A 27,792-nucleotide genomic window follows, 5' to 3' on the forward strand; every position below is an offset into this window, starting at 1 on the left:
GTGGATTTCCATGAGTTTGAGGGTAGCCTGGACTACAGAGCAAGTTCCAGGACAGCCAGGGCTACACAGGGAAACCCTATCTCAGAAAATGAAACAAACAAAAATGAGTAGTTATTATTCTGAGCTACAGAATCAGAAAAGCAAAGAGTTCTCTCTTTAGTTATGTTAGGGCATAGCTCATAAGAAGAGCAAGGACATAGAAACAGGACTTTGGTGGGAAAGCTCTTCACAGGACCAGTGATAGAATGATTTACTACAAATGTGTTCCTGTGGTCAATCTTTATCAAAATGAGTCCTTGACCAAGGCATGCTTGGCCTTATGGGCTTTAAGTGGGGAAATAAAGCTTCGACCATACCTCTAAAGAATGGGATATAAGTCAATTTTTTTTTTAAAGAATGCAGTCCCTTTTGGGTAAATCATGCTCCAGTAGAGGGCCACACATCCAAGAATTTATGGGTGGCATACATTGGACTTGTGGGGGGGGGGGAAGAAGACAGAAGATTGGGTGTATAGGGAAGGGGATAGATATGGTCAAAACAGATTGTATAAAATTCTGAAAGGACTAATAAAGTTATTTTAGTTAGAAGGTCATCACATTCCTGGCCCAAGAAAGAATTCATTAGATAGAACTACATCACTTTTCTCCCATACTATTATCCTGTTAGAACAGAGGGTATTTATGACTTTGTAATGCTAGAATCCAGAAGTGTATGGCTGAAGACAATGTGAGAATAAAAAAGATCCTATCATTTTGGGGTAATCTAGTGCAGTCTGTCTAAGAGTCTTCTTCCTTCACTACCTTAAGAAAGTAAGAACTACCACAAATACAATTTGGACTCCTATGCCGAAACCCCATGTAGAATGGCATCTCCACGTTTTGATAAATGCTGCTACAAAGATATGTCTTCTTTTTTCTGCCAAAAATAAAAAAGACTTTGCACCACCTCAAATAGGCAACTATGTCTTCTAGGAGAAAGTCAGTTTTTATTTTCCACAGTCTCAAGGGAAAGAAAGTATTTCCACAGACACCTTTGCTAGTCCTGTCTAGAACAAAGTATAAATGATAGAGTATTAAATACCACTTCACTTTAACTCGAAGCCCCCTACTTTGTGATATGAATAATCTATGTAGAATGGATGTAAAAATAAGACAAGCCAGACTGTACACCCAAATATGTGTAGAACATTTTTACAGAATAGAATGCCAGATAGGCCAGAATAATATGATACTGTCTTAGGCTTTACATTGCTGTGAAGAGACACCATGACCACAACAACTCTATAAAGAAAACATTTAATTGAGGGGGGCAGGCTTACAGTTTCAGAGGCTCAGTCCATTATCATCATGGCAAGAAACATGGCACTGGAGCTGAGACTCCTTACCTCTTCATAGACAGACAACAGGAAGTCAAATATCCTTTTCTGAGCATAGGAAACCTCCAAGCCCACCCCTACAGTTGCACACTTCTTCCAGCAAGGTCATACTCACTCCAACAAAGCTATGTCTCCTAATAGTGCCACTCCCTATGAGATTATGGGGCCAGTCACATTCAAAGAACCATGGAAACATATAACCCAAAACTCCCAAGCAAGTCTAGAGTATCTAACAAGAGATAATCTTGCTAGCAGAATATTCTGATATCTAAATTAGACCTCAGAGGTTCTGATATCTATAAAGAGACTACTCCTAGAAGAAACTATTGTGTTGTGTGCAGTGTTTCTTCAGTCACTAGGATGCACATTTTGGAAGACAAGACTGTCAGAGTGCTCCCCAGCCTGCTAAGGTTTCTGGTGGCTGAAGAGCACTGTTACCTTCTCAGAGCTCTTCTTTTGTAGTACCCTAAAGAAGTATTCAGGCCAGTTCTTAAGATAATGTGGCCTCAGGTTCGAAACTTTGTTTCCAGCAGTTCTTTCTGTAGACTCACAGGAGTCTGGATTTTTTTTAACATGTAGTAGAAATTTTATGTATTCACATATATATGTGTGTAAAGTTCATATATATGTGTATGTATATATGTGTGTGTATGTGAAGGTCTATAAAAATTATAATCTCCTGAGCAAAATCCAGACAGAAATCTGTTTTTGTATTAATTGCCAGTCAAAATTGTTTTTGTCTTTTGAGACAGTATCTCTCTATGTAATATACATAGGTCTTGAACTTAGATTCTTCTATCCCAGAATTTTTAACATAATAAAGGATTGTGAAAGCATAATATGCAACTGACCCACAATACCTAAAATACTGCCAGATCTATACAGGAAGTGTCTCTACCTTTGCCTTCTGTTAAGTATCTAGTCCCATTACCTGCTGCTATACCAACAGTTGACACTAGTTCTTATAAAAGCTGTGAAAGAGGAGGAGACAGTTTATTCTGAGTCATTTTTATAAGAATGAACCCAGTTAGTTTATGTCCAGGAAAGAAACACTGTTGCGTGGCATACAGGCACTAAGAGATATGAAATATTAAGTCCTCTGCTATCATTAGAAAACTGAGAGTACCCAACAAAGAGAGGCAGCAAAGAGTGCCCAGCTCCCTTCCTAAATTATGACAACTCATTAGCAGGACAACTCTCAACAATACCACATTCTGTATATAAATCTCACCCTCCCAGCACTTCTCCAGACTGCCTGCGTAAGGGCTGCCCATGCTTTTGCTCTCAAGTAGACTTTCTCACTGCCCTTGCAGCAAGCCCCCAGGATATAACTAGGAAGAATGCCAGTATCACCTATGATTTTTTTTGTAAATATATGTACATAAAACCTACTATAATCTCAATGGGTAAATGATAAAAATCCATTTTTTAAAATTATTTTATATTCTTTTTGTTGTTTTCGAGACAGGGCTTCTCTGTGTAACATTGACTGTCCTTGAACTAGCTCTTGTAGGCCAGGCTGGCCTTGAACTCACAGAGATCCGCTGCCTCTGCCTCCCAAGTGCTGGGACTAGAGGCGTGCTCCACTACCGCCCATAGAAATTCATTTTTAACATGTTTTCTGGGACATTAAAATATAATCAGCCAAGCACTATTATACAAGCATTCAAAGCTAGTACTTAAGCTCTCTCTTGTCCATCTTCATCACAAAGTACCTGTCATCTTCCCTCAATGAAAAGTAGTTCCTGACAATGAATGTTAATTTATTCCTGAACACAGTGCCTTAGCCTTGAGGCATGATTCCAGTGATGGGTTTGGGGAACATATAATGTGTACAACTGAAGAGTGGGGGAGCCCTGGGAGACTACTATAAGGTGCACTGAGGCTATTCACACTGATTTTTAGGTTTTCTCCTAATTCTAGGACAATTAGTGAACAGTGCAATTTTAGTGATACCACTGGGACCTTTTGACAAGAAGCCTGGCATCACCTCAAGTAACATTAACCTTCACAAAGTGTCGTTTTTAAAATGAAACATAATTTGCAAAATTACAACCCATAAGGCAGTCTAATACCTGTTCTGAGATTATCTCTGGTCTAGGCAGATCTAGTCTCTAAATAAATAGCAACCAGGGACGTGATGAAATCAAGCTGCTTCTGTCTGCACCTCGGAGGGCAGTCATTGTGTTAAAACTATTCAAGGATATCACTAAGACACTGTTTCAAAAAGAGTAAAAACTGAAGGAATGCCTAGCTTATCTTAAAACTGGTGCTTTCCCTTAAAATAATCCTGCTCAAAAACCATGAGCTCACTAATAAAGCAACACAGATGAAATTTTGTATAAACAGTCTACAAGAAAAAGACCCAGTTTTGTATCAATATTCTGTAATGTTATTGCTTAGAACAGTTTGAAAGCATTCCATTTCAAGGGTATGTTTATTGCTGACATACACATAAATCCATAGAAATAACAAGTTTGTATACATTAGAATAATATTTCAAGTAGCCAAAAAAATAGCTGCTTTTAAAAGCTGCATGGACTATCTCTAAAATAACTCCCAGAAAATGAAAACTAGGGTAAACCAAGTACCTAGTCTTTATATTAAATGTTAAAATTGGACTGGAGAGACAGCTTGGAAGTTAAGAGCACTTGCTGTTCTTGCAGAGGATCCATGTTCAGTTCCTAGCACCTTCATGATGGTTCACAACCATCTGAAATTCCAATTCCAAGAGCTTTGACTCCGTCTTCTAGCAGGCACACATGTGATATGCAGGCAAAATGCCATACATATAAAATAAAATAGACATTAAAATTATCTTAGTTCATTTATTCACTTAATACTAAAATCATTTTAGAAACTGAATAATTACAATTTCACAGGAAAGCTAACATGCAACTAAAAGGCTTTTATTAAAAGAAGAGGCAGTTTCAGTTGTTAAATATTTCACATGTCATCTATTTTGGTTCATCCCATTATAATAACTATATTCAATAGGAAATGTCCCAGTTAAGTTTGAATTTTAGACTTTAGGGGCTTTCAGTACATTCATGAATAATTTTATTCAGCCTGTTACTAGACAATGACAAGCTGGTGAATTTGAGTTTCCTTTTTCTGTCTGCCTTTCCCCACCACACCTGTACATATCAGTACTATTAACATATGTGAGGAAGGCCAAACAAAGGAAACAGATGAAGGTTCTAAATTGGTCAGACTTTGAAGCACAGACAACTATAGAAATGGACAGCTTCCAACCTGCCCACATAAGCAATAGGATAAAGATCATGTATGAACTTTAGAACACATTTTCTTTTTCCCTTCATGAGAGTCTAAGGAAACAGGATGGATTTCAGTATTAGAGAAAGTTCTCTAGGCTCCTGAAAAACATTTGCAATGCACTGCTCTTCTCTACTTGAGCCAAGTTATTTAAAACTGTGTATCCATATAATTGTGATTGTTAGGCTGTGCTCCTGGGCTAGGATGGTGGTGGCCTGAGGAAGAAAAAGAAGAGTCATGAAGACCTCATAAGAAACCTTGGCATACAGGCCAGACCTCTTCAGAGTTGATGCCTAAGACACTTTCAGGGTTAGAGAGGAGAGACCATTGGTACAAGAAGAATAGCAATGCTACATATATCTGACCAAACCAGAAAGCTTACTTGCTAACCAAAACCAAATGTTGTTTCTCTCATTATGACTCTAGGTAATAAACATATTTTCATCAGCTTCCATAAAGAAGCAATGTGTCATTTATTCAGACTCCAAAGTTTTAAGAGTTGTAAAAAGAAAATTATGAAGAAAAAAAAAGGAACAATTTCTTAGGGAAAAGAGAAGAGACTAGTAGTAAGACAGACATGATTAAAATCATTTTTAAAATCTTCCTTCTTTAAGGGTCTTATACTGTAGCCATCTTGGAGGGGAGAGAGACTGAGCAGTCTGAACACCAATAGCAAATCAGATTCTCTAAGAAAGCTGTGGTGAACACCTTTAGAGTACACTTAGAGAATATGTAACTAACCCTCTGATAGTGCTGCACTCTTGTTGGCGGAAAGTCCATTGTTATTAACCAAGCTTGGAATGCCCTGAGGATTCAAATGCTAGCCTGATCCTCCATGTAAACAGGGCCTTGTGGTGTCTGTGGTCATGAACACATTGCATTTTCCCCCCTCAACAGGTGATATCCGCAATGATTTGTACCTAACCCTGGAGAAGGGGGATTTTGAAAGAGGGGGAAAGAGTGTACAAAAGAATATTGAAGTGACCATGTATGTACTCTATGCAGATGGAGAAATCTTAAAGGTAAGGCTTGTTAGTAATTTAGAATGAAAGCTAATGTGTTTTCATGGCCTGTCTGCCCAGAAGATCATTCCCTTTAGGCAGGACCCAGTTCAAATGGTCCCATATGTGTTGTCGTCCCCCGTCTTCTTTTTTCATCCAGGAAATACTACAGCGTGGTTTGAAAAGGATTCCTAATGTCATATATACCCTTGCATTCATTCTTCCTAGTGTCTAACCTGCATGCCTCTTACTCCAATTAATACCTATTCCTTTAGTTCTGCCCTGCATGTTACCTGTTTTCTATTCCACCAAGCACAAAGCTGCCTGGTTTTTGTAGTGATTACTAGGTCTTCCTTTGTCTTTTTGCTCTTTGAAATAGTGTAGGATTTAGACACCTTGCTAGCACCAAGTTTTAGAACAGAGAAGAACAGATTCAACCGAGGAAATTATTTCCAGCAATGTAATACAGGATTTTTTTTGTCATTCTTCATTGGCAATGGAGACCTAGAGAACTGATTTTTTTTTAAGCTTGTCTGTGTTTTCCTCAGTTCTTTCATGGTGAGGACCCTGGTGAGCAATAGCTAGTCTCCATTTCCAGTGCACTTGGCAGATCAGCCTTTTACAGGCCTCACGGGGAAGTCAGAACAGGAATCATTAGCTCTACGGTTACAGAGGAAAAAGGCAAAATTAGTTAAAATAGTCTCCCAAAGCAGATAGAAATAGAGGAAAATGTTTAAACAGGGATGAAACGGTGGTTTGTGTATCACTGTAAAACATTAAATAAATACCCTGGGTAGTCATGCTCATTGCTTATGCAAGGAAGCACCAGAGAGGCAGAGCTATCAGCCACTCCAATGTGTGTGGAAAGAGAACTGTCCTTAATTTTGTTGCCCAAAATTCCATCTTCCAGGGTAAGGGTCGGAACAGTGCTAAGTCTTCATGGTAATGTTTCAAAGCTGGAGTAAGATTAAATCTGATATATCTTGTATATGAAAAGTTAATAAAAGTAGTCTAAAATAGTTCAACATAGCATTAAGGAAAATTTAGAATTTATTCTTGGTCTGATAAAATACTGTGTATAATTGATTTCTCTCATGGAACTTCTTATTTTCTTTCTCAGAAAGTATGTAAAACTTACCTTGGTGATGCAGGTGCACCAACCAGCTACTTTCAGCTTGTCACAGTTGTGTGCTTACTTCTGACCCTAGGAAGACAAGGAACATTATGACTGCTGTCAGTAATGCCTAACCTTTTGACATTTTGGCATGTTGTCCTTTACAAATGTTTTGGGAAACATTCATAGCTATCCTAGGATGTATGTGGTCCATTGACCTCAGATTGGGCATTCCTGGAATAATTATACTGTCTATATAATTACTTCCAAAATAATGGATTTAAGTCAAATGTATTATCATCTGATCTGGTACAAAACTAAGATCTTGATACAGAATAAAATAAAGCATTCTAATGACAGAAACTAAAGTTCTTCCATGAAAATAACATCTTATTTTGCTTTTCTTTTCCAGGACTGTATCAGCTTGGGTTCTGGAGAACCAAACAGGAGTTCCTATCACTCCTTTGTTCTCTACCACAGTAATAGTCCTCGTTGGGGAGAAATTATCAAATTACCTATTCCCATTGACAGATTCCGGGGCTCCCATCTACGTTTTGAATTCAGGCATTGTTCCAGTGAGTGAGACTTTCCTTTCAATTCCCTTGAGGATAAAAACATAACTCTGCTCTTGAAGTAAACTTGTGAAGATTCTTGTTATTAGGAACTAGAAATAAATAGAAATCAGAGGCAATGTCTTAGACTGTAAAAGCAATGGTTCCAAATCATGGAGTTTGGGGCTGGAGAGATGGCTCAGCAGTTAAGAACCACCTACTCTTTTAGAGGACCTGAGTTTACTTCCCAGCACTGACATCAGATGACTCACAACCATCTGTAACTCCAGCTCCAGGGGATCTGATGCCCTTTTCTGGTTTCGTGTACACACGTACACACACACACACACACACACACACACACACACACACACACACAAATGAAAATAATTTAAAAAAATAATTAAAAAAAATCTTTGGTATCTGATACTGCTTTTCCTGGTACCTGAAATGCCCATTGTTATTTGGAATGTTTTCTTTTGTACTTACTGAACTACTCATATAGAATCCCCCTCCCTATTTTATCAAGTCCAGAAATGTTAGCGTCTCCAGTGGTCATGGTAGCCATGGCAATTCAGACGAGCATGTTTCCCATCATCCTGTAGTCAAGTTGCTACCTAGTTAATGAAGTAAAGTTCAAAAGAGTGTGGGTGACAAATACGGTGGTACTTCTAATACTTGGCTCTGCTTGCAGCAAAGGACAAAGGGGAAAAGAAACTCTTTGGCTTTGCATTCTCTCCCCTGATGCGTGATGATGGCACCACACTCTCAGATGATATTCATGAGCTTTATGTGTATAAGGTATGGACCTGTCTTTCTTTTATCTTCATTCCTTCCTTACCCTACTCTGACCATTCTCAAGTATGAATCTTGTTTAAGTGGTTTTCATTGGTCAGGCCATGTAGTAATAAGAGCGGCGGGGCTGCGTCCCCAGCACCCCGGCAGCCTGGCTAGCTTTTGCCCTGAAATAACAACACACAAATTGTATTCATTTAAACACTGCTTGGCCCTTTAGCTCTAGCCGTTACTGGCTAATTCTGATATCCGGATCAACCCATCTCTAATAATCTGTGAGCACCGGTCTTACCGGGAAGATTCTAGCCTATGTCCATCCTGGGTCGGAGCTTCATCACGTGCCTCTGCCTGGGAGCTGGGAGCATGGTGTCTCTCTGAGGCGTCTGCTTGCCAAATTTATAGGCCAACATTAGCCCGAGGCAAACATGCCCCCTAAGGGGCGGGACTTATCCCTACATCTCCCCTTTTTGTCTAAATAAGACAGAACTAAACCAAATACAACTATACAATAACAACAAATAATAAATATAACAAACAAAATTGAGAACAAAAGCTTTGCTAAACATTCTATCTCAAGGAGTCCAAATAATGTAGAGAGTAACTACAATTATATAATCTTCAACTCCGTCAAAGATCTGAGAAGGGAATAAACACTACTCAACAAACGAGATATATCCAAAATGTGCAACAATTGACAGAAACAACTGACTACCTGGGCAATCACCCAAAGTCTTCTGATTTGTAACCTGCCTTCCCTGATTTATTGGCATCAGTATAAAATGTACGGGCTCCAGTTATTGGAGCATCACGGACGATTCGAGGAAGAATCCAAGAAGTTCTCTTTATGAAGTTAAGCCTCTTGTTTTTTGGATAGTTGTTATTAATGTCTCCCAAAAAATTAGCACAAGCTCTTTGCCATGGTTCATTATCTTCCCATAATTTCTTTAGTTCATCAGCAGTGAAAGGCACTATAATTTCTGCTGGGTCTATGCCTGCTAGCTGACGAAGTCTCAGCTTGCCTTTTATAATAAACTCAGAGACTTTCTCCACATAAGTTTTCAGTTTCTTACTTGGTTTATGTGGTAAAAAGATCCATTCCAAAATAATATCATCTCTCTGCATTAAAATTCCTGTAGGAGAAATTTTTGATGGTAGTATGACAAGAATACAATGGAGCTCTGGATTCACCCTGTCCACATGTGCCTGTTGTAATTTTTCCTCAATCATTGTCAGTTCCTTTTCTGCTTCAGCTGTTAATTCTCTGGGACTGTTTAAATCTTTATCACCATCCAAGGTTTTGTTCAAATGAATTATTAGATCAGGTGTTATTCCAATAGCTGGTCGTAGACTGGAAATGTCTCCTAACAGTCTTTGAAAGTCATTAAGAGTCCGTAGGCGATCTCTCCTAATTTGTACTTTTTGTGTCTTAATTTTTTGCAAACCTATTTTATAACCTAAATAATTAACAGAATCTCCCTTCTGAATCTTTTCAGGAGCGATTTGCAATCCCCATTTAGGTAAAAGTATCTTTATTTCTTCAAACAGTCTGTTCAAGGTATCCATGTTTGAATTGGATAACAAAATGTCGTCCATGTAATGGTATATTATAGATTTGGGAAATTTCTTGCGTATTATTTGCAATGGTTGGTTCACAAAATATTGGCACAGGCAGGGGCTATTTAACATACCCTGGGGGAGGACGGTCCAGTGGTACCTCCTCGAAGGTTGAGAATTGTTATAAGTAGGCACTGTGAAGGCAAATTTTTCTCTATCTTCTTTTTGCAAAGGTATAGTGAAAAAACAATCCTTTAAATCAATAACTATGAGAGGCCATCCTTTTGGTAATAAAGAGGGCAAAGGAATTCCAGATTGCAGAGGGCCCATAGGTTGAATAACCTTGTTGATGGCCCTGAGATCTGTCACCATTCTCCATTTACCTGATTTTTTCTTAACCACAAATACAGGAGAATTCCAAGGGCTGGTAGATTCTTCTATATGTCCAGCATCTAATTGTTCTTGTACCAGCTGTTCTAAAGCCTGTAACTTTTCCTCAGCTAAAGGCCATTGCTTTGTCCATATTGGTTTCTCAGTCAACCATTTTAGAGGCAAGGCTGTTGGTATCTCTGAAGGGACATCAATTGCTTGTTCTTTTACAGCCCCGAATGGCCGGTTTCCTCTGTTTGTAATATCTTTTAATATTATTCTCAGAAATATAGGCCGCAGCAGGAAAAAAGCTGCGCCGTTTAAAAATGCCAGCTTTCTTGGCTGTCCTGCCAGGGCAAACTCAGCTGGGTGGTGGTGGTGCACGCTTGCCAAATTTATAGGCCAACATTAGCCCGAGGCGAACACGCCCCCTAAGGGGCGGGACTTATCCCTATAAGGCCAGAGGATTCTAGGTAGCACACTGGTGTGTGACAATAGGACAGCTGTGGTCAGGCTTTAGTTTTCTAAATACCTTTCTAAGTGGCCCTTCTCCCACAGCTAATACCAGCAGGCCCTTTGTTTCCCACCTCTCACTTCAGTAAAGAGAAATCCATTACCAGCTCTTCTGTGCCATTATTAATTTAACTAAAATGTTCGAAGCCTTGCTATTTGAGATCATGGTGTTGTTAGTTGCCAAAACACAGCTACTAACCAAAGTTACTTATATATCAGATAGAGGTCACAGATCCTATCATGTTCTAGGAAAATCATTAACAGAAATCAGTCCTGTAAGAGAACCTGCAACCCAAGGTCCAACCTTAGGAAGAAAGTTATAAATATGAACTCAAGTTCCCTGGGGCTTGTTTTTTTTGCATATTGAGTTGCTTAGGAAATATCCTCTGTTCTCTGTGTTTACCTACAGTGTGATGAGAATAGCACATTTAACAACCATGCCCTGTACCTTGGCCTGCCCTGCTGCAAAGAAGACTACAATGGCTGCCCTAATATTCCCTCCAGCCTCATCTTCCAGCGTAGCACCAAAGAGTCTTTCTTCATTTCTACACAACTTTCTTCTACCAAACTCACACAGAATGGTAGGTAATGGTACCAGCAAAGTGCTTCTCTCCTTTGTTTTCTGTTGTTGGTTCCACATTGCTTGTGTGTGTTGAGATCAAGACTGCTTCTTATGACAAAGTAAAGACCATTTCTTTTTCCTTTTGCAATTGAAAGAATCACTCAACAGTAATAGCCCACAAAGTTATCCATGGCTTTTGTAGTTCCTAGGGTTTGCATCCATGGTGCACAGTTACATCTTTGCTCTCCGCCCCCCCTTTTTTAGCACTTAAATATGTTATAGTCACAACTAGTTCTATTTCCCTAGATTTCATTTGTCTTTCTCTGAAAGAATCTGAGCCTTGCTCAACTTTATGAGGTTCACTGTCTTCTGGGTTTGCCTTCTAGTGGACCTTCTGGCTCTGCTGAAATGGAAAGCTTTCCCAGATAGGATCATGGACATCCTCGGGCGGTTGCGGCATGTCAGTGGGGAAGAAATTGTTAAGGTATATCTCTCACTTAATCTAAGCACACTGTCTGCAGAAAAAATATGAGCAAAACGCCTTCCCTATTATTTCTGCCAATAAGCCTCTGAGACCATTTCTCCAAATACAAAATAGATGAATGTTAAGGTTTTTTGTTTTATTTTGTTTTTGTTTTCTCCAGTTTCTTTGCTAGCTACTTTATTTTTTTTTTCAAGGAAAGGTTTATTGCATTTAAATTTAAACCCTATTTAATGATTTGTTTTACTTCCCACAGAAATAATATTAAAGGATAGTGTTAAAAAAAGTATCTTCTCAGAGTGAATCCCAGTGGCCGTGCTGTCTGATTGTCTTTGTTTTCTTCTTTCTTCAGGTCTTTCTCGTTTTCCAAACTTTGTAGCTCTCTAACTCACGAGCCTGGGCTCTTGATTATAAACACTCTGAGTACTGTCCATCAACGCATGTAGCTGTTACCTGTGGACCTTCTTCTTACCTGGGGTCCATACTAGGAACTCTTTCTTACCCTCTAGCATAGATCCTTTCTCTATATAGCTTTGTGATATTTCTCAGTTAATGAAACACAGTCTTTTCCAGTTGTATTTTAAGGAATTTTCTGGGCAGCACTTTGCCCTGTTGGTTTTAGCTTGAGATTGTACCAGGCACTTCCGGATGCAGAAGTCCAGCAGGAAATACTACACAGTAGACCAAGCTCTCCTGAAGAAAGTGGAGGAACAACCCTAAGTTACCTCATATTGTTTTGAAAAAAGTTATAAATGTGTCATTTACATGCTTTGATTGACAAGATATTAGATTTCATTTTTCAATGCTCTAAGCATCCATTGTTATCTACCTTAGTTTTGCAACTTCAAAAACAGGCATGTACTTAACAAAATAAAACTAACAACAAATAATACTGCCAGATTTTTATCCGCATTGAGAGTCCTCATTGGCTGTATTTTCCTTTCTCCTGAGATATTTTGGTGATTACTCTTTCCTTAGAAGTTTCGCATTTGCCAGATTGGAAGAGCTACTTTAGATAGGTCTTCTGCAAGATCCTTAAACTATATATAACCCCAATAGTCCACCTAGTTATCCCTTATCTAGGTAGAGACAGGTACTAGAGGGTTTTTACCATGCTTTCAAGATTTTTGTTGTTGTTTACTGGGAGCTAAAAATCATTGTTATAGGGCTGGAGAGATGGCTCAGTGGTTAAGAGCACTGGCTGCTCTTCCAAAGGTCCTGAGTTCAATTCCCAGCAACCACATGGTGGCTCACAACCATCTGCAATAAGATCTGGCGCCCTCTTCTGGCCTGCAGGCGTACACACAGACAGAATGTTGTATACATAATAAATAAATAAATATTTTAAAAAATCATTGTTATATGAAAATTTAACCATGTATCAACAATCTTAAGTTTCATGAACCCTTTGTTCTTGTATTGTTTCAGTTTCTGCAGGATATATTAGATACACTTTTTGTGATTTTGGACGATAATACAGAGAAATATGGCCTTTTGGTTTTTCAGTCTCTGGTAAGTCATTTCCTAAATTTTGATTTTTTTTTTAATTTTTATTCTTCTCTCACACAATACATTGCAATTCCCCCCTCTGCTTCTCCCAATTCCCCCTGCCTACAGTCCCCCTCAGACCCACTCCCCCTCCCTTGTTTTCCCCCAGAAAACAACAGGCCACCGCACAAGAAGATAAAATAAGACTAAGCACAAACCTTCTCATCAAGACTGGGAAAGGCAACCCAGTAGGAGGAAAAGGGTCCCAAGAGCAGGCAAAACAGTCAGAGAAACCTCCATTCCCAGTGTCAAGAGTCCCCCCCAAAACACCAGGCCAACAACCGTAACATATATGCAGAGGACCTAGTGCAGACCCACACAGGTTCTACAATTGTCAAATCAGTCTCTGAGCCTCATGAACCCTGCTTGGTTGATTCTGAAGGTGTGCTTTCCCAGTGTGCTCAACCCCTCTGACTCCCACAATTCCTCCTTCCCCTCTTTTAGGGGGTTCCCTGAGCTCTGAGGGGAGGGACATGATAGAGACCTCTGACCTATGTTCTCTCCCCTCCTCATGTTTGGCTGTAGGTCTCTACATCTATTCCCATCAACTGATAGAGGCAGCCTCTCTGATGTTGACTGGATTAGACCCTGATCTATGAATATAGCAGAGCATCATTAGGAAAAATTTCATTTATTTATTTTGCCAGTCATGTTTGGTTCTACCCTAGGCACTGGGATATCCAACCTCCAGTTCCTGGTCATTCAGGAAGTGTCGGGCATGTGCTCTTCATTAATTATTACCATCACATGCTTCAAAAATATCTAAAGGAATCGACTTACTAGACTGAATTAGCAGAAGACTTGTTTTCAATTTTTAAAAAAGGCTCTGAGGATTATTACCCAAGGAAGACTAACCAGCCAGCCTACCCATCAGATCCCTCTGAGATCAATTTGAAGAACTGGATTTGAGGACTGGAGAGAAGGCTCAGCAGTTAGAGCATATACAGCTCTTACTTTGATCTCAGATGAGAGTGCTAACAGTGTTTGGCACTCTTTGTTTAATACCTACAGTCCCACAGGAGAGTTGTTTATTCAAGATGAATTGGTGCTGCAGTCTAAGTGATGAAGAACTGGAGCTGCAGCTAGAATGAGTCTCTGCTTTTCTTCATTGCTCCCTGGCCATGACCATTTTTGGAAGAGCACAGCCTTCCACAGGCTTTAATTGCCCACTTTTCTAAGTTTTGTAGAACACCTGAGTGTTTGTGTCACTTACACGGGTATTGTATTATCTGTCCCTGATGATATTGCACCACTATCATTATGGTGAATGGAGAGGCTCCAGGTAACATAGGCACAAGCTGATAAGGTACAGCTGTGAATTGGAAAGTCAATAAAAGAAAAAATAAGACATAAAAATAGATAATGGAAATCTCATGTTTAGTTCCCATAGGGAACATTAACAGTTTGCTCTCAAAGAACAAGAGTCTGTTACCTCCTAGGGATCTTCTTGAGGCCTCTAATTAAACCATGGTGGCCATCTTTCTGTCTTCTCAGGTGTTCATCATTAACTTGCTTCGAGACATAAAATATTTCCACTTCCGACCTGTGATGGACACATATATCCAAAAGCACTTTGCTGGAGCCCTGGCATATAAGTAAGTCTAATTTGTTATCATTACAATATGATTTGAATAGAAAATCAAAAATTTAAAAAGTTCAGTTGTAGCCAGCATTCATTTAGCTGACTTTTTAAATGTTACTTTTATAATTGTGGTTTAAAAATATATAATATAAAATTTACTATCATAACCATTTTCAGATTTAAAATAATTTACTCATATTGTTATAGAGTCATCACAAGAACTCCATCCATCTCCAAAATTCTTTTTATCTCACAAACCAAAACTCTGTAACATCTAGCAGTTATACTTGTCAGTCTCCACAGCTACTGAAAAACATTGTACTTTGGTCTTTGAATTTCAACTGCTCTTAAGTACCTCAAAAGAGTAGCTTGTTTCTCTTACCATGTCATCAAAGTCACCATGTTGTAGTGTATATCAGACTTTTCTTTTTAAGAATGAACAATAGGAAGCTGGAGAAAAGACTCATTGGTTAAGAGCACTCAGTGCTCTGTCAGAGAACTAAGGCTCGATTCCAAGCACCCCCATAGCTTCCGTTTGCCCAGCATTCATCAATGCTAGTAGTTTCCCAGGCATAGGGCCCCATGAGCCCCTCCCCTACCTTTGACTGGCTGTTGACAGCCCCAGTCTTGTGCATGCCCAGTGCAGGCAACTGCAGGGGCTATTAGTTCCCTATTGCAATGGTCATGGTGTACCCAGAAGATAACGTTTTACAGCCCTTCTTGTTGTCATCTGGCTCTTACATTCTTTTTACCCTTTCTTCCTTTATGTTCCTTGATCCTCAAAGAGGGTGATATAGATGTCCTGTGTAGGGATGAGAACTCAAAAGTCACTTATTCTCAGCACTTTGAGTTTTTGCATTCAGTGCCATCCACTACAAAAAGAAGCTTGTGTGGTTAAGATTGAAAGTAGCTCTTATATATGGGTATAAATGTAAATACTTAGAGGCAGTTTGATATCATGTCCTTTTAGCAAAACAGCCATAATAATACCTCTCCACCCATGTTTTTGTTTTAGTTCTGTTTTAATCAGGCTTACAGTAGTAGTCATTGAACTCCTTCTTGTGGAACAGGCCTCCAATTCAATTAGAGTGTACTTGGTTAACCTCAAAATGCTGTTACACTGGTGGGCATACATCTTGTTTGGCAGGTTAGCATTATAGCACTTCAGGTCCTCTGCTGGGTAAAACAGTTAATGACTTGTGTCCCCAACTTCTGCAACTTGCATAGCATCTTCTGGCACTGTGCATGACAGCCAGCAGGGAGGGAGTTTCCATTTCAGCTCCAGCTTGACTTCTCTATGTCCTGCAGCCAAGGTGTGTGGTATCTTCAGAAATAAGGTCTTACCAATTACAGAGCAGTGGCTATAGCCTGTGTTGTTTGGGGTCTCTGTACCTTCCTGGCCAACAACTTACAGGGAGGTATGTCGTATCCACCAGTGGGATATTTGTTTGATTGCCTATGGCTTCTGGGATTGCCATCCATTTGTATAGGTTATTTCCATTCAAATTCATTTTTAAAATTTATTTTTGAATTAGCTTATGGAATAGTAGGTATCCATATAGTTTCTCTTTTCCAATTTAACTTTTTTTTATTGAAAGAAAAAAAAAGAAATTCCCGCCTCCTCCAAGCCTCCCATTTCCCTCCCCCTCCTTCCACTCTTCTCCTCCTCCCCCCACTCCTCTCCCCATCCCTCTCCAGTCCAAAGAGCAGTCAGGGTTCCCTGCCCTGTGGAAAGTCCAAGATCCTTCCCCCTCCATCCAGGTCTAGGAAGGTGAACATCCATACTGGCTAGGCTCCGACAAAGCCAGAACATGAAGTAGGATCAAAACCCAGTGCCATTGTTTTTGGCTTCTCATCAGCCCTCATTGTCCGCCATGTTCAAAGAGTCCAGTTTTATCCCATGCTTTTTCAGTCACAGTCCAGCTGGCCTCCTTCTTGTGGAACAGGCCTCCAATAGATCAGCCCCACTGTCTCAGTGGGTGGGTGCACCCCTCATGGTCCTGACTTCCTTGCTCATGTTCTCCCTCCTTCTGCTCTTCATTGGGACCTTGGGAGCTCAGTCCGATGCTCCAGTGTGGGTCTCTGTCTCTATCTCCATCCATCACCAGATGAAGGTTCTATGGTGATATGCAAGATATTCATCAGTATGGCTATAGGATAGGGTCATTTCAGGTTCCCTATCCTCAGCTGCCCAAGGAACTAACTGGGGACATTGCCCTGGGCACCTGGGAGCCCCTCTAGGTTCAAGTCTCTTGCCAACCCTAAGATGGCTCCCTTAATTAAGTTATGTGATTCCCTGCTCCTCTATCCAACCTTCCTTTCTCCAAATCATCCCATTTCTCCAAGTTCCCCCCAATCCCCCCTTCTTACTTTTCTCTCCCCATCTCCCCTTACCCCCGTGCCACCCCACCCCCAAAACATTCCGGAAATATGGGACACAATAAAAAGACCAAACCAATTTAACTCTTTATTGATTCTTTGTGTATTTCACATCATTCATCTTGATCCCAATCATCTCTCTTTCCCTTCCCATCTGCCCTCTACCTTTGTAACCCCCCACCAAGAAAAATAAATAAAATTTAAAAGAAAAGAGATTAAAATACCCTTTAGTCCACATATCATTACTTGCAAATGTTCATTGCATTGAGTCATTGGTCTGGTTCTGAGGTCTCTGGTTTCTGCTCCACCCATTGATATTAGGCCCTCCCTGGGGCTCCTCTTGGATATCCTGTTATTGCTGTGTAGGGATTCTGCAACTTTGGGTCTTCAGGACCAGCCTCTTCATGTGTTCCAGCATATCACAGATAGGGTGGATGCTAGGATAGGCCAACTCATAACTCTGGTCTTGGGTCTTGGTGGTTGCTGGGTTGGTCGGCAGATGGCTCTCCTGCATCCTCAATACCAGGGTGAACTCTCCAGCACTGCCCCAGCCAGTTCACCCTATGAACTAAGCAGCCAAAGGAAACCTGGTTCTCCTGCTCTCATTTCCCGAGTCTGGCTGGCCAACATGTACACCCTAGGGCCAGCTCTCCTGTGTTGCCTAGGTAAGGTGTAGAGTGCTGCCGAGTGCTATAGCTGGTGAGAGGCAGGACCAGCTCTCTCACTCTCATGACCTTATGGATAGTTTTCCCACCTGCCACCAGCCTTAGGGAGTGTGAATGAGGGCACATCTCTCCCTTGCCCATGCCACCATATGACAGATAAGGAACAGGGCCAGAGCTCTCATGCTTATGTCCTCTGGGCCAGCTCATCCACGCACCCATCATCGGGGGCTTACCCACGTACCCATCATCAGAGGCTCACCCACGTACCCATCATTGGGGTCAGCTCTACTGTGTTGCCAAGATGAAGTACAGGGCCCACTGTCCTGAGTGCTGCAGTTGGCAGGGGCAGTTTTCTTGCCTGCCACAGGGCACAAGGGGCACGGGGGAAGGGGTATCTCTCCCTCGCCCTCATCACCACATGGAAGACAAGGGGTAGAGCCAGCTCTTCTATAGCCACGACCTCAGGGCGAGCTCACTCATGTATAATTATTGTGTTAAGAAAAACAATTTCATGAATACATCCTATCAGAGACTAAAAGGCATGGCATAGGCATCATTGTGTCATAATGCCGGTTGTGGTGGTACACGCTGGTAGAATTTGCTGAAGGAGGCAGAGATAGAGGATCACAAGTTCGAACCAGCCTATGCTCTTTTACATTACAATACTTCTGACTCAGTAAACTCATTGCTCTGAGGTGGCTTGGTCCTTGGGAAATGAGGTGTGGAATGGGGTGGCATTAGTATACTTTTACTCAGTGTGCTAGTTAGTGTTGTATGTTGGGTAGATACTACAACTTAAGACAAATAAAAATACATAATACAATCTAAGTTTGGGGGAAAACTAGAGTGGGAAACAGTGCTTATGACTACTGATAAAAATTCTGTAGCTCCTTATGGACAGAGAATGTCTGCTCTCAGATAATGTGAAAATTCCACAGCTGTGATGGATCCATCACTTTAGCTCATCAGCAGAATATTATTTCCTATTTGACAGTTCTTTGCTATTTCCATTTGACTAAATATAAATTTGAGACTCATTGCCTTTTGATTAAAATGGAATTCTGTAAATGTTCTCTCTCCAGGGAGCTCATCCGCTGTTTGAAGTGGTACATGGACTGCTCCGCAGAACTGATCCGGCAGGACCACATTCAGGAAGCCATGCGGGTAATGTCCTGAGCTGCCATACTTCCAGAAGGGGCCATTCCTACAGTTATTTGTGTGTAATATCATTGGTACAGTGCTCAAGACAACTGTAGTATGCTGACCTACTTTCAGGAATGAATGCCGTGATCCATGTAATCTCCTTTCCCTACCTCAGTTATACTCCTTAGGAGCTTTATACCTGATCATTTTACCTTGAAGCAAGAAGTGAACATGGATTCTAGCCATCCTCCTCTGTCTTATTTTTACCAATAGTATCGGTTTGACTTCCTACTGACTCAAGTATTGATCTACTTCTAAGCTAATACTGGTAATAACATTGATTAGAATTAAGATTGAATCACTTCTTTGATGGATACCAAATATTGTGTTTTGGGACTGTGATAAGTAAGAAAGAAGTGGATAGATATATGATGATATTTGAAGAAGTTAACATTAAAACCTGTACATTAATAAGAATCTGGAATCTTCTGTGGGCTGATCCTCAAAATGTTGGCCTGAGTAGATTCCCTGACAGTGTAGCTTCCTTTTCATTGTTGGGTAGCTCCAAATGGTGAGAGCTCCCCTCACCGTAAGTTAACTTCAGTATATTAACTTCTTCTCATACAGTAGAGAGCCATATAAGAACAATTAAATCCTCTTTTTTTTTTCAAATGTTTTTAAGAAAGCTTTCATGTCTTCTGGAAACACCCTTAAAGCAAGACCAGACTTTCTGTATCTGTCCCTATTTTATCTTGTACTTGGGTTATCTTTCCTTAAAGTTGCATTTTAATTATGTTTTCCACACTTTCTACATAGTAATTAAAAAGAGAATAGCATCAAAGTTGTTCTTTTTCTGTCTTCTTTTAATATCACATCATCTATACTAAGTACAGGCCCTGTGTCGTGTGTTGTTCTTCTTTCTTACATAGTACGGTGTGTCAGATAGCATGGGTAGAATTAAGTCACAGTTCTCTTTTTACTTTTCCTTGACTCTCTGAACATACTTTAAATACCTGAGGATCTAAGGGGTTTTTTTTCCTCCTTCATACAAATGTTCACTAAATGGTTACTGTCTGTTCTGGGTGCTAAGAAACATACATAAGACCAGCCCATCTCCTAAAACTTAAATACAAAAGATTCTGTGTGAGCTCATTAATTAATTACTTAAGGGTACTATAGAAAATTTGGAAGATTTCCCTGTCCATATTGGCATGTCATTATGCAGGTCTTGTTTAGAAAGAGACAGAAAGACAGATGGACAGCTGTTGATCACATCCCAGATAGAAGTGGCATGGGGTTTTGAAACCTCAGTGTCCACCCCAGTTACGTATTTCCTTTAAAAAGGCCACGCCTTCTAATCTTTCTGATCCTTTCAATTAGTACCCCTCTCTGATGACTAAGCATTCAAATATATAAGCCTGTGGGGGCCACTTTTATTCAAACCACCACGTGGCATAACTTCATTAAACATTCACACAGTCACATACTCACATGCATGCATATGTGTGTGTATATTTAAGCCAACACAAAATAATGTGTTTGACTTTCTCAAATACCTTTAGTGTATTTTTCTTTCCTCCCTGTCCCTCTCCTAAAAAAGTTCCCCTCCCCATTTTTCCCATTTCCCCCCTCTTAGCACCATGTCCTACTACCTTTTCCTTTTCTTGAGCCAGCCCTCCTCATGGTTCCTTTTTATTTTCCTGGTTTCTGTGGTTACTCCTAAGTTACAAACTGACATCTAATGACTCAGAACTGGGATCCACAGATGAGAGATATTGTGTGGTGCCTGTCTTTCTGAGTCTGGATTACCTCACTCCTTGTATTTTCTAGTTCCATCCATGTGTCTACAAATTTCATTATTTCATTTTTCTTTACAGCTGAATAGAATTCCATTGTGTATATGTACCACATTTTCATATCCATTCTTCAGCTGACTGACCTTTACGTTGTTTCTCTTCCATAGTTATTGTGAATAGAAGTGGCAACAAACATGGCTGAGCAAGTATCTGTGGACTGGGATATGAGAATGACTCTGACAAAGTGTTCCATAAACATAGCATACTTTTCACTGCTGAGCCATATCACTCACTTAGCAAAGGGTACAGTGTATCTTCTTGGTGATAGAAAAGTTGTAATAGGGAATGGAGAAACAAGAGCACCTCTGTGCAATCATGAGGACCTGAGTTTGAATCCTGGTACTTAAGAAGCCTGGCATGGCCACAGGCATGCCTGTAACCCCAACTCTACAGGAGGCAGAGATGAGTACCACTGGGACTTGCCTGCTGCCAGTCCACCTTCATATTCTATGAGAGACATTGTCTCAAAGAATAATTCAGACACCTGAAGTCTTCCTCTAGCCTCTATACATGCACACAAATGTGTACACATACACGTATATACGAGAGAGAGACAGAGACAGGGAGACAGACAGACAGACAGACAGAAGAGAGAATTTACAAGAACTTTCACAGTCTCCTTTCAAATTTGTTGAGTAGAAAAGGACGGGGTAGCCTCAGTTAAATGTTTCATTTTCTCCAAACATTCTCCAAAAAGATTCAAGGAGCAACTCCTTGAATCTTGAACAAATACCCTAAGATGTACCGTTCACTTCTGGTGCAATCTGTCTTGGGGTCTCAGAGGTAGCAAGCTGGTTTTCAGGAGTGAGAAGGGGAAAAACAGGTGGCAATGGAAGATTTAAAGTGGGCTTGTTTTTCTCTCCTCTGTCCAGGTTGCACAGGACTTTCATTGACAAAATCCTGTGTTTCTTGCACACTGTTTTAAGAGAACTAAGCCATCATGTGTGAAAAATGTGAGCAACTTTGCTATTAGATTCTGTCCTTCTGAAACCAGTGAATATTTCTTAGAATATCTCTTGTAGTCATTTCTGACTGAAAATCAAATAGCTAAACATTTGAGCAGTGCTGATAAGAAAATAATTTCTTTTTTAAAATTCAAGACGTGTAGTTTATAACTAGATAGAGCATAATAGATATTATAGGCTTTCATTTTTTTGTCTTTTTTCCTTATTCTATGATATTCACTGATCTTTTGCTTCCTGGGGTTAGGCATCTGACAGACAGTAAGACATTTACCGGGCTCACATTCTATCCTAAGCATGTGAAATTTTTGAGAAATTTCTCTGTGACTGAGAATATCTGTGTCATACTAGAGGGAATAACTCCTACTTTCGTGACTGGAATAACCTAATAAATGAGACTGGGTCTTGGAATTTCCTATTATCTGCTGCACAAGCATGGATAATCACTAAAGTACATATATAGTGGACCAATCGCAGCATGTAGCTTGCAGGTGTCTATCTGGATTTATAAAGTAACAGACTTTTCCGATTCTCCATTCACTAGATGTTAAAAAGGCTCCTAGCACAGGGCTCTAGCAGTGTATGAGGCCAATGTATTTGTTACTTTTTTTCATTGCTCTGTTCAAATATCCAATTAAAAAAAATTACTTTGGCTAACAGTTCAGAGAAATGTTGTTCATCATGGCAGGCAAGACCTGACATCAGGAGTGACTTGGTTTGTGGCACAAAGCAGTAAACAAAGGAGAATACAAGTCCTTATCTGGCTTTCTCCTTCCCAGCCCTTTAAAAGAAATGAATTATGTTTGTTTGTTTGTTTGTGGTGTGGAATGCTCATGTTGAGACCAGAGATCAACTTCCCAGACACATTTTCCTAAGCTAACCATCATTCGTATGAACTGAATTTCCTAAGCCAACCCTCGCAGGCAGATACTAAAAAGAGGCTAAGAATTTTTTTTTAATCCAATGTTTTTGCCTTTCCATTATCTGAGATAATATAGCATTTCTTTAATTAGGAAACAGTCTTGAGATCCATCAGAATCACATTCTGCTCTCTAGTCTTTTTTTTTTTTTTTTGGTTTTTCGAAGCCTACTTGATCATAATGGATAATTTTCCTAATGTGTTCTTGGATTCGGTTTGCCAGTATTTTGTTGAGGATTTTTGCATCGATGTTCATGAGTGAGATTGGTCTATAATTTTCTTTCTTGGTTGAGTCTTTGTGTGGTTTTGGTATCAGAGTAACTGTAGCTTCATAAAAGGAATTTGGCAATGACTCTTCTGTTTCTATATTGTGAAATACATTAAGGAGTTATAGGTATTAGGTCTTCTTGGAAGTTCTGGTAGAATACCGCATTGAAACCATCTGGTCCTGGGCTTTCTCTGTGGTTTTGGAGCCTGTCCTGGAACTAGCTCTTGTAGACCAGGCTGGTCTCGAACTCACAGAGATCCACCTGCCTCTGCCTCCCGAGTGCTGGGATTAAAGGCGTGTGCCACCACCGCCCGGCTCTCGAGTCATTTTTTGAGGACATTGTCTTCTATGTTGCTCCTGAACTGTTAATGGCAGATGTCATGGCTGTAAGGAACTGGAGAAGGGATGTGTCAGGTACACAAGCTGTTGTGTAACCTACAACTACTTTTCCAGACTTTTTTGTCCTTCAGTAAGAAGGCAGAAGTCCCTATCCCAGACCCCACTTGTAATGTAAAGTTTCAGGACACTTCTTAAAAACACTTTCCTTCTTAAAGTAAACTCAAGAGTAGTTACATCAGGTGTGGTGGCATATGCCTTTAATCCTAGCATTCCAGAGGATGTGCAGATGGATAGTGAGTTTGAGGTCAGCCTGGGCCACAGCAAGACCCTGCCTTCAATAAAAAAAAAAGAAAAGAAAAAAAAGAAAAAAAGAAAAACTATATCCTTGCCTTTGAGGTTTTGCATTTTCTGTCCTTAAAAGAAGGAGGAGGAGGAATAAGAAGGAGGAAGAGGAGGAGGAGGAGGAGGAGGAGGAGGAACAGGAAGAGGAAGAGGAAGAGGAAGAAGAAGAAGAAGAAGAAGAAGAAGAAGAAGAAGAAGAAGAAGAAGAAGAAGAAGCTGAATTTTCTTTGAATTCTGAATGTTCTTAGAATAACTATCTGCGATCTCTTCATTCCAGATCCTAGAAAATGGTTATAAAAACATTTGATAATTCTGTCAGTAAACAGACAGCTTCTGCTTAGTGACAATTTGGAATTTTGAGAAAAGATTTTTAGAAATAAAATGCCCATCCATAGCTGGAATCACCTGTCACCTGATTTTTTTCTGTTTCTTTGTCCTTACATTCTTGTTACTTGAGTTCCTAGCCAGCTGCAGTGTCTCACCATTCCTTTTCCTCCGGCATTTTTAGGCCCTGGAATACCTTTTCAAGTTCATTGTGCAGTCACGAATCCTGTATTCAAGAGCCACCTGTGGGATGGAAGAGGAACAGTTCCGGTCTAGCATCCAAGAGCTTTTCCAGTCCATTCGGTTTGTGCTGAGTCTGGACAGTAGAAACTCGGAAACACTCCTCTTCACTCAGGTCTGTGGACTGTGGGGAAATAGTGTGGGGTTTCTTGTTGCTATTGTTGTTGTGTTATTTGGGAAATTTCCTGAGTTAAATTACTTCTTTGATAATTTCATTTATAATAACTTCTGATTACTCTTTCCCCAAGCCTTTTTTATCTCCTTTCCCTCATTAACTTTCTGCTCTTCTCGGCCAGTCCCTTTCTGAGATTCCTGACTCTTGGCTTGGTTTTGTAGCCCATTCAGTTTAGTCGTGGCCATCTGTGTAACTGTTGGAATGGAACCATCAGAGCCTGGGGATGTGTCCAATGGATACCTAACTGAAGGCAGTGGCTTCCACTCTTCTCTGAACCGCTCATTAGTAGCAAGTAGTTTAGTCGTGAGAGGTAGAACACCCCCCCCAAAAAAAAGCCTCCTCCGTCCATGCCTTACTATTGAGAGTCCCATTCTGGGAGAGCTATCTATAGCTCCTGTGGAGGGAGGTGTTGCTGCTAGGGTTCTTCATTTTAGCAGGTGGTTTCTTTGATTTCTAGAATTGATGAAACTGTGACAAGAGTCTCTGTGTTGGGAAAGAAGTGAATTACAAGTAAATACTTAGTAGAACAAAGGAAAGCCAACTTTGCCTCAGCTATGAGGTCTGAAAGATCTTAGTGTCTTTATACTAGAAAAGCAGCAGAACTTTGTTATTATGAACTTTCTTTAGACCAAGTTTGCTAATTACTATCCTATAATTGTTATGAACATTGTATTCATGGAGGATATTTAAAATATATAGGGAATTTTCTTTCCTAGTTAATTTTTTATTATAACTTTCTATTACAAATGTTAAGAATGAGATAAATTGAAACCTAATAGGAATAACTGAATGCACTAAGAATTAGAGCTAGATTCTATCAGAAATATCAGTGTTAGAAAGAAATTTCCTTCCTCCTTTGAAAATTTCCTAACCAGCTAATCTATTACCTTTACCAGGCAGACCTGTGCTATAATAAATGAAACATTCATTATTCCATACACATATCAAATTAGTAAGCTCTTACCTAGTGGATTATAGTTTTTCGGCTGCTTGAAGCCAGTTATGCCAAAAGCTGTCAACAAAGATCAGATAGCTTCTTTATGTCTCCCCATCAATGACCGCATGTGCTATTAGTCAGCCTGTATGTTTAAGCCTTGTCCTACTTTATTCTAAACTTAGTCTATTGTTTGTCTTGTTTCTATATTGTCTCTATATGCCAATTAATTGTCTGTAGGTTTCTTGGCCAAAGAACAGGTGATCATCTGGAAGCTACATGCTATAAAGGAATCCTCAAGGTTTCAAGAGTCTCTCTAAGGAAACTCCTTCTATGAGCTCACTTTAAAAGTGCCTTAAGAAACTGCTTTTTCTCTCTGGATTTCCCTAGTTTATCTGTTCCTTCTAATAGGGGCTAAGGATATCTGCAGCTTCTCTCTCCAAAAAGAGTTCCAGGGAGATTGAAGGTAGCTAACAGAGGAGGGTAGACATGCTTTCTGGGTACTTGTCGATGCTTTGTACAAACAGTGGTGATCCTGGCATGGATACATGCACTTATCAAATTGTTCTGGAAGAACCAGCTTTTGTTCCTGGTCAAACATTGTGTGTTTCATCTGTTGTACCCTTGGGTTATTGGGAAAAACATAAGCCTAGATAGCTTAGACCTGGTAGTCCTAGTATCAATTCAGTTATGTTTAGGGTTCAAATTTGGTTCTATGCTACCAAGCATATGTTTCATGAATTCCAGAACTCTTGGAAAATTTGCTTTTGAATCAGACTTTTATCATTGATCATAACTATCAGAAGTTGTCAGAGTGTGTCTTTCTGTTCTGGTGCATAATTGTAGGAAATTTCACCATTTAAGGAAAGAAATCAGCTACAGTGTTCTTACTTGAGTATGACATAATTAACCCCCCCCCCCATTTTGTCTTTTTTATCTGAATTGCCTATATGCGTGTATACTTGTTTTAACTGCTGTAAAAGAATTTTCTTGATATTTATTAGTCTGAAGACAGATTTCATATGAATTTCACATTTTAATCTGGCCTTAACTTAAAAGACAGTAAGGCCGGCTTTCCCATGTTGTAAATTCACTCTATGCTATTATCTACTGCTTGAGGAGTCATTTAAGAAAAAGGTCTTCCCCCAACTCCACCTCACTTGTTAAACATAGTCTGTTACCTTCTGTTCTTAAAGTGTCGCTTCTATTTTCCTTCATAAATCTTGTTTGGATTAGTGGTATAAACAGACTAAGAAGCACAAAAGGCTTCCTTCATGGCTCTTTTAATAAATACAGGAAGAAAATAGGAGCCATCTCATCTTTGCTTCTTTTCTTGCTGCTGTGGTAAAGTATTGTCACAAAAGCAACTTAAGGAAGAAGGTGTTTTGTTCTGCTCACAGTTCAGCACACAGTTCATCGCAGTGGAAGTCAAGGCAGCAGGAACTTGAAACAGCTCCTCATTCCGTCCCTAGTCAGGAAGCAGAGAGCAGTGCATGCATACTGTGGCTCAGTCCCCTTTGTTTATGCAGTTCGGGATCCCCTGCCCAAGTAATAGTCCTGCGTACAATAAAGAAGGTTTTCCCACATCATTTAACATAATCAAGATAATCTCTCAAAGGCATGCCCAGGGATCCATCTCCCAGGTGATACTAGACTTTGACAAATTGATAATTAGCATACAAAGCACATAGCACTTATTGAAGACCTGTTGTGTTCTAGAACTCTGATGAAAACAATGCACCTAATTTTTCCATATGCCAATAATAGCATCATACCCATTTTATAAATGAGAAAACCAAGGATTATGGCAACTCATTAAGCATATAGCAGACAAATGATAAAACTGATAATTTATTTATTTTTATTGAGTCTTATTGTGTTATCCATGCTGGTCTTAAACTTGCAACCTCCTGCCTAAATTTCAATAGCTAAAATTACAAACATGAAACACCACACCTGGCTTAAAGCTGGAATTTGAACTCATATGTGTCTAATTTAAAAATCTATTATTTTTCTCCTATAGTGTTCTGCCTCTCAAAAATTATGGATCAGTATTATCAGATTGAGGCAGCAAGATGGCTCCGCAGGTAAAGGCTCATGATGCCAACCCTGACGACCTGAGTTTGATCTCCAGGTTCCACATGCTGAAATAAGAGAACCAACTCCCATAAGCTGTCCTCTGCCCTCCACATGAGCATGTGCTCACCACTAAATAAATAAATGTGATTCAAATGAATGAACAAATAAAACTACTAATGCCATCATGCTTTCCCCACCTCAATAAAATAAGTTATTACATTTTTCTTAAGAGACCACATCTTGCTTCCAGAGCTCAGATCCTAGAAGCCCACATGCACATGTGTTTTCTCGCTCCCTCTCCCTCCCTCCCTTACCCTCTCCCTCCCTACTCCCCTCCTTGTTTGGGCCAACAGAGTCACTGAATTCTAAGTCAATGTTATCAGTAACCCTCGAGAGTTTATAACTAAATGAATACATATGTTCCCATACTTTTGAATTTATATTTG

At 39.9% G+C, this 27,792-nt stretch overlaps 1 protein-coding gene across 4 annotated transcripts in view; it reads left to right on the forward strand.

Moving 5' to 3' along the window:
* Dock3 (dedicator of cytokinesis 3) overlaps positions 1-27,792 on the forward strand; it is a 465,111-nt gene that overhangs the window by 353,609 nt on the left and 83,710 nt on the right. For all 4 annotated transcript variants that reach the window (XM_041676723.1, XM_041676726.1, XM_041676724.1 and 1 more), the window contains exons 15-23: positions 5,549-5,673; positions 7,179-7,341; positions 8,012-8,118; positions 10,958-11,129; positions 11,497-11,594; positions 13,020-13,103; positions 14,634-14,734; positions 18,848-18,929; positions 24,103-24,273. In XM_041676723.1, the coding sequence (XP_041532657.1) occupies positions 5,549-5,673; positions 7,179-7,341; positions 8,012-8,118; positions 10,958-11,129; positions 11,497-11,594; positions 13,020-13,103; positions 14,634-14,734; positions 18,848-18,929; positions 24,103-24,273 (1,103 nt within the window). The remainder of the gene's footprint in view (positions 1-5,548; positions 5,674-7,178; positions 7,342-8,011; positions 8,119-10,957; positions 11,130-11,496; positions 11,595-13,019; positions 13,104-14,633; positions 14,735-18,847; positions 18,930-24,102; positions 24,274-27,792) is intronic.

The sequence above is a fragment of the Microtus oregoni genome, unplaced genomic scaffold (genome assembly GCF_018167655.1).
Source record: "Microtus oregoni isolate MIOR12 unplaced genomic scaffold, Mior012 000028F_ref0000031, whole genome shotgun sequence".
Taxonomy (NCBI): domain Eukaryota; kingdom Metazoa; phylum Chordata; class Mammalia; order Rodentia; family Cricetidae; genus Microtus; species Microtus oregoni.